At 41.1% G+C, this 7,921-nt stretch overlaps 1 protein-coding gene across 2 annotated transcripts in view; it reads left to right on the forward strand.

Annotated features, from left to right (window-relative positions):
- rgs9a (regulator of G protein signaling 9a) overlaps window positions 1-7,921 on the forward strand; it is a 46,391-nt gene that overhangs the window by 20,200 nt on the left and 18,270 nt on the right. For both annotated transcript variants that reach the window (XM_085269884.1, XM_085269885.1), the window contains 2 exons: window positions 6,709-6,738; window positions 6,872-6,933. In XM_085269884.1, the coding sequence (XP_085126010.1) occupies window positions 6,709-6,738; window positions 6,872-6,933 (92 nt within the window). The remainder of the gene's footprint in view (window positions 1-6,708; window positions 6,739-6,871; window positions 6,934-7,921) is intronic.

The raw sequence follows: 7,921 nt of genomic DNA on the forward strand, positions 1-7,921 counted from the left end.
TCCACACACAATTACGGTCACAGTCGTAACACCCCCTTACCCAAGAATTAACATTAACCCCAAAATGTTTAATTCAAGGAGACAGTGCTCTAGACAGGGTGTCAGCCAATACGTTATCCTTCCCTTTCTTGTAACTGATCTCCAAGTTAAAATCTTGCAACAACAAGGACCAGCGCATAAGTCTTTGATTGGAGTTGCACATTTGGGAAAGGAACACCAGGCAGCACACTTGACCCAGCATAGACCTAACATACCCCCCACCCAAAAAAAACAAACATTTAAAACATACAACCCCAACGAAAAATGTTTGTTCCATGTCCAGCCCATACGGCACCGGCCACCGTCCCGCAGGCGACGCTGATGACTGGACGGGTCCTCCAGTGGAAACGGAAAACCGGAGCGGGCCCTCGGATCCTCCAGCGAAGACAAACGAAGCCGATGAAGGCTGGAGCAGTCCCACTGACCCTCCAGCAGACGACGAAGGCTGGAGCAGTCCCACGGACCCTCCAGCGAAGGCGGATGAAGGCTGGAGCGGTCCCACGGACCCTCCAGCGACGACAAAGGCTGGGGTGGTCCCACGGACCCTCCCCTCAGCGAAGGCAGACGAAGCTGATGAAGGCTGGAGCGGTCCCACTGACCCTCCAGCAGACGACGAAGGCTGGAGCGGTCCCTCGGACCCTCCAGCGAAGGCGGATGAAGGCTGGAGCGGTCCCACAGACCCTCCAGCGACGACAAAGGCTGGGGCGGTCCCACGGACCCTCCCCTCAGCGAAGGCAGACGAAGCTGATGACGGCTGGAGCGGCCCCACCGACCCTCCAGCAGACGACGAAGGCTGGAGCGGTCCCACGGACCATCCAGCGAAGGCGGATGAAGGCTGGAGTGGTCCCTCGGACCCTTCAGCGAAGGCGAATGAAGGCTGGAGCGGCCCCACTGACCCTCCAGCAGACGACGGAAGCTGGAGCGGTCCCACGGACCATCCAGCGAATGCGAATGAAGGCTGGAGCGGCCCCACTGACCCTCCAGCAGACGACGGAGGCTGGAGCGGTCCCACGGACCCTCCAGCAGACGACAAAGGCTGGGGCAGTCCCCGGACCCCCCAGCGAAGGCAATCCCGGACGAGCCCCCATATGTTACACCCCGGCCTAGGCAACCGGGGTGCAACGCAGGAAAATAAAAATAAGGCAACAACACCCGAGAAAAAACTAATACGGGCTTCCACAAATCATCCCAAAACGAAAATATCAACCACTATTTTCCTTAAAGCAAAATATGATATTTATTTACAACACACCACAAGGCGCCAAACTATTTACAACGGGGGGGGGAGATCGCGACCATGACACACTGAAACACAGGGTTTAAATACCTAGAGGGAGCAATCAGGAAAATGGACAACAAGAGGGAAACACAGCTGGGGCAACTCAGAACTGACGAGACAGGGAAACGTAAACTGAAAAGACTAAGATAACACAGACTTTCAAAGTAAAACAGGAAACACATAACAGTCACGCCAAAAACAACACACTGACAACACCGAAACGTAACAGTTCCCCCCACCCAAAAATCAAACATTTAACACCAAGTGAAAAGTTTGATCCAGACAGACGAAGCCGATGAAGGCTGGAGCGGTCCCACTGACCCTCCAGCAGACGACGAAGGCTGGAGCAGTCCCACGGACCCTCCAGCGAAGGCGGATGAAGGCTGGAGCGGTCCCACGGACCCTCCAGCGACGACAAAGGCTGGGGTGGTCCCACGGACCCTCCCCTCAGCGAAGGCAAATGAAGACTGAAGCGGTCCCACGGACCCTCCAGCGGAGGCAGATGAAACTGATGGAGGCTGGAGCGGTCCCCCTGACCCTCCAGCAGACGACGAAGGCTGAGGCGGTCCCTCGGACCCCCCCAGCGAAGGCAAATGAAGACTGAAGCGGTCCCACGGACCCTCCAGCGAAGACGGATGAAGGCTGGAGCGGACCCCGGGCCCTCCAGCGAAGACAGACGGAGGCTGAAGCGGTCCCTCCCTCGGACCCTCCAGCAACGGCGAACGGCTGAAGCGGCCCTCGGACCCCACAGTGATTGGACGAGCCCCCATATGTTACACCCCGGCCTAGGCAACCGGGGTGCAACGCAGGAAAATAAAAATAAGGAAAATAAAAATAAGGTAAAAACACACGAGAAAAAACTAATACGGGTTTCCACAAAAATCATCCCAAAACGAAAGTATCGACCACCATTTTCTTTAAAGCAAAATATGATATTTATTTACATCATTTACAACGGGGGGGAAGAAGAACGCGACATGACATACTGAAACACAAGGCTTAAATACATAGAAGGAGCAATCAGGGAATGGACCACAGGAGGGAAACACAGCTGGGGCAAATTAGAACTGACGAGACAAGGAAACGTAAACTGAACACACTAAAATAACACAGACTTTCAAAGTAAAGTAGGAAACACATAACAGTCACGCAAAAACAACACATTACCAACGCCAAATCGTCAATCCCGGAGGAGCACCTAGACACTCAAATCCACACACAATTACGGTCACAGTCGTAACATACTGTAAATACCATTTAAATACCATGATACTGTAAATACTCTAAATACTGTAAATGCCATTTAAATACCATGATACTGTAAATACTCTAAATACTGTAAATAGCCATTTAAATACCATGATATTGTAAATACTCTAAATACTGTAAATAGCCATTTAAATACCATGATACTGTAAATACTCTAAATACTGTAAATACCCATTTAAATACCATGATACTGTAAATACTCTAAATACTGTAAATACCCATTTAAATACCATGATACTGTAAATACTGTAAATACTGTAAATAGCCATTTAAATACCATGATACTGTAAATACTCTAAATACTGTAAATACTGTAAATACTGTAAATACCCATTTAAATACCATGATACTGTAAATACTCTAAATACTGTAAATACTCTAAATACTGTAAATACCCATTTAAATACCATGATACTGTAAATACTCTAAATACTGTAAATGCCATTTAAATACCATGATACTGTAAATACTCTAAATACTGTAAATAGCCATTTAAATACCATGATATTGTAAATACTCTAAATACTGTAAATAGCCATTTAAATACCATGATACTGTAAATACTCTAAATACTGTAAATGCCATTTAAATACCATGATACTGTAAATACTCTAAATACTGTAAATACCCATTTAAATACCATGATACTGTAAATACTCTAAATACTGTAAATACCCATTTAAATACCATGATACTGTAAATACTCTAAATACTGTAAATGCCATTTAAATACCATGATACTGTAAATACTCTAAATACTGTAAATACCATTTAAATACCATGATACTGTAAATACTCTAAATACTGTAAATGCCATTTAAATACCATGATACTGTAAATACTCTAAATACTGTAAATACCCATTTAAATACCATGATACTGTAAATACTCTAAATACTGTAAATACCCATTTAAATACCATGATACTGTAAATACTCTAAATACTGTAAATGCCATTTAAATACCATGATACTGTAAATACTGTAAATACTGTAAATAGCCATTTAAATACCATGATACTGTAAATACTCTAAATACTGTAAATACTGTAAATACTGTAAATACCCATTTAAATACCATGATACTGTAAATACTCTAAATACTGTAAATACTCTAAATACTGTAAATACCCATTTAAATACCATGATACTGTAAATACTCTAAATACTGTAAATGCCATTTAAATACCATGATACTGTAAATACTCTAAATACTGTAAATAGCCATTTAAATACCATGATATTGTAAATACTCTAAATACTGTAAATAGCCATTTAAATACCATGATACTGTAAATACTCTAAATACTGTAAATGCCATTTAAATACCATGATACTGTAAATACTCTAAATACTGTAAATACCCATTTAAATACCATGATACTGTAAATACTCTAAATACTGTAAATACCCATTTAAATACCATGATACTGTAAATACTCTAAATACTGTAAATGCCATTTAAATACCATGATACTGTAAATACTCTAAATACTGTAAATACCATTTAAATACCATGATACTGTAAATACTCTAAATACTGTAAATACCATTTAAATACCATGATACTGTAAATACTCTAAATACTGTAAATGCCATTTAAATACCATGATACTGTAAATACCATTTAAATACCATGATACTGTAAATACTCTAAATACTGTAAATACCCATTTAAATACCATGATACTGTAAATACTGTAAATACTGTAAATGCCATTTAAATACCATGATACTGTAAATACTCTAAATACTGTAAATGCCATTTAAATACCATGATACTGTAAATACTCTAAATACTGTAAATACTCTAAATACTGTAAATACCCATTTAAATACCATGATACTGTAAATACTCTAAATACTGTAAATACCCATTTAAATACCATGATACTGTAAATACTCTAAATACTGTAAATGCCATTTAAATACCATGATACTGTAAATACTGTAAATACTGTAAATGCCATTTAAATACCATGATACTGTAAATACTCTAAATACTGTAAATGCCATTTAAATACCATGATACTGTAAATACTCTAAATACTGTAAATACCCATTTAAATACCATGATACTGTAAATACTCTAAATACTGTAAATACCATTTAAATACCATGATACTGTAAATACTGTAAATACTGTAAATACCATTTAAATACCATGATACTGTAAATACTCTAAATACTGTAAATACCATTTAAATACCATGATATTGTAAATACTGTAAATACTGTAAATACCATTTAAATACCATGATACTGTAAATACTCTAAATACTGTAAATACCCATTTAAATACCATGATACTGTCAATACTCTAAATACTGTAAATGCCCATTTAAATACCATGATACTCTAAATACTCTAAATACTGTAAATACCCATTTAAATACCATGATACTGTAAATACTCTAAATACTGTAAATACCATTTAAATACCATGATACTGTAAATACTGTAAATACTGTAAATACCATTTAAATACCATGATACTGTAAATACTCTAAATACTGTAAATACCATTTAAATACCATGATACTGTAAATACTGTAAATACTGTAAATACCATTTAAATACCATGATACTGTAAATACTGTAAATACCCATTTAAATACCATGATACTGTAAATACTCTAAATACTGTAAATACCATTTAAATACCATGATACTGTAAATACTCTAAATACTGTAAATACCCATTTCCACATCAGTTTTCAGATTTTAATTATATTTCCAAATTTACAAAAAGCTACATGTTTCTGTTTACATGTTTACATTGGTAATTTTGTGATGGCAGTAGAGCTTCAGTTGGAGTTTTGATTGGATGCTCAACCTTCTATATCTGTATTTATTTTAAATATTAAAGGAAATACTGTATTTTACAGGATGAAGATATTCAGAACACTTATTTATTGCATTTCCCTTTCTTCTGTTTTCCTCTAACACAGATCTCTTTTCTCACATGAACATGAAAGAGTAATGCAGAAAGGTTTATGTGTGTCTGCACAGTGGGGTGAAAAAGTTTTCACAGGGTCATTTCTGGGGTGGATTTACTGCCACGCTCATTCCTAGAAAGGCTGGTAACTGTCGAGAAAGTTCTCCACCTGTGGAGACATAATCTTTATGTCTTTTTTGCATGTTTGTCACACTTCAATGAGTCAGATCATCAAACAAATCTGAATATTAAACAAAGACACGAGCAAACACAAAGTGCAGTTTTGTTCTCAGAGAGAAAATGAACACAGATCCAGAATTTAGTAAATGAAGAACACAAGAGTACTTCACAGAAGTCCAAACAAGGCTTCATAGTAGTGAAACCTTGTAATGGACAGAAGCAGGAGGGTAACGAGACAACTACAAAAAAGAGACCAATAAACCGATGGATCAAACTCCGTGGTGATGAAGAAAAGACACATGCAAACCAGAAATAACTTTGCTTAAGTAGCCAGACTTTATATCCCCACTGTGTGACATTATAGTGTTGTGGTGTGGTAAGTGGTCATTGTACTAATGAGCAAAACCAAATTGGCTGCCCTGCAGCACACTGGCGACCTGTCCAGGCTGTACTCTGCCTTTCATCCCATGGCAGCTGGGATGGGCTCCAGCACTCCAGAGGACCTGAATTAAATACATGGAATAAAGTGGATGGATGGAAATGGGCTATCTGCTGAACCTTGAGGATGGTTTGATGGTACAGGGTTCCACTGTTACCTCACACCATGCGGGTTCTGGTATCAAACCTCCAAATTTGCTGGGCATCAATTTGGCCAACGGCATGTTTGATGAAATAATGAGTCTGAATTGTTAATAGGTGTGAATGTTAGAGTTTGTGGTTGTCTGTCTCTGTCTTAGAAAACTTATTCAATTCTAGCATTGGGGAAAAGCACTGATATTGATATTTGGCTGCAATTTTCAAAAAGCTTTGCAAAGTTAAGTAATCATTTACCCCAGAGGAACCATTTCTGCTTCAGCAGACCTGAGCTGTAGATCTAGACCCCTAGCATCAAAACGTCTTTCTGTATTTAATCATACTTGTTAAGCTTATCACATAACGAGTACTACTGCACCAAAAAAAATGCTTCCATGAAAACTTTTCATTTTATAATTCTTTTCTTTCAGAAAACCACTTTTGATATCTATAGACGCAAGGTAAGTCTTTGAGTTGCTACTGAAAAATTAAAAGTATGCATGCATAAATACACAGCTTTAGCTGTACATAGGTACAAAGGTACTTTGGAAATGGAAATAATCCAAATAACAATTCTGTGTGTGTTTTTTCTAGAACATGTTCTATCAACAAGCTATCATGAGGTCCAAGGTCAAATCTAGCGTCTCCCTGGGAGCGTAAGTTTCTTTCTGGTACCAAGACACAGATTAACCCTGCAGATGCCCCGCCCCTCCCTGAGCCTGGTTCTGCTGGAGGTTTCTTCCTGTTAAAAGGGAGTTTTTCCTTCCCACTGTCACCAAAGTGCTTGCTCATAGGGGTCATCTGATTGTTGGGGCCAGGCCTGGCCCTGGAGGGTGCCCGAGTGCGAGCGTCTGGTGGCTGGGCCTTAGTCCATGTGGCCCGGCCGGGCACGGCCGTAAAAAGGAGGCACCGTAGGGGTCGGTTGCATTGTGAGCAGGGCAACAGCCAGGAGTGGAGGTCCTGGCGGACCGATCCCCGGCTACCAAGACTGGCAATTGGGACATGGAATGTCACCTGTCTCGTGGGGAAGGAACCTGAGTTAGTGCATGAGGTTGAGAGGTACCAGCTAGATATAGTATAGATATAGGCTCACCTCAATGCACGGCTTGAGCTCTGAACCCAGTCTCCTGGAGAGGGGCTGGACTCTGGAGTTGCCCCTGGCGAGAGGCGGTGGGATGGACTGGGTATCCTGGTATCCCCTCGGCTTGCTGCCTATATGTTGAGGTTTCTCCCAGTGGATGAGAGGGTTTGTTCCGTCTGCCTTCGGGTCGAGGAACGGGTCCTGACCACCGTCTGCACTTATGCGCCGAGTGGTGGTTTAGAGTACCCAGCCTTCTTGGAATTCCTGGGTGGGGCTCCGGAGCTCCACCTGGGGTCTCTGTTTTCCTACTGGGAGATGTCAATACTCACATGGGCAATGACAGCGAGACCTGGAGGGGCGTGATTGGGAGGGACGGCCTCCCGGATCTGAACCCGAGTAGTGCTTTGTTACTGGACTTTTGTGCAAACCACAGTTTGGCCATAACGAACACCATGTTCGAACATAAGAGTTTCGATAAGTGAACGTGGCACCAGGATGATCTAGGCCGCAGGTCAATGATCAATTTTGTAATCGAATCACCAGAACTAAGGCCATATGTTCTG

Source organism: Mchenga conophoros, linkage group LG4 (genome assembly GCF_057382185.1).
Source record: "Mchenga conophoros isolate Kocher_MC1m ecotype Shallow Benthic linkage group LG4, M_conophoros_male_GT1.1, whole genome shotgun sequence".
Lineage (NCBI taxonomy): Eukaryota > Metazoa > Chordata > Actinopteri > Cichliformes > Cichlidae > Mchenga > Mchenga conophoros.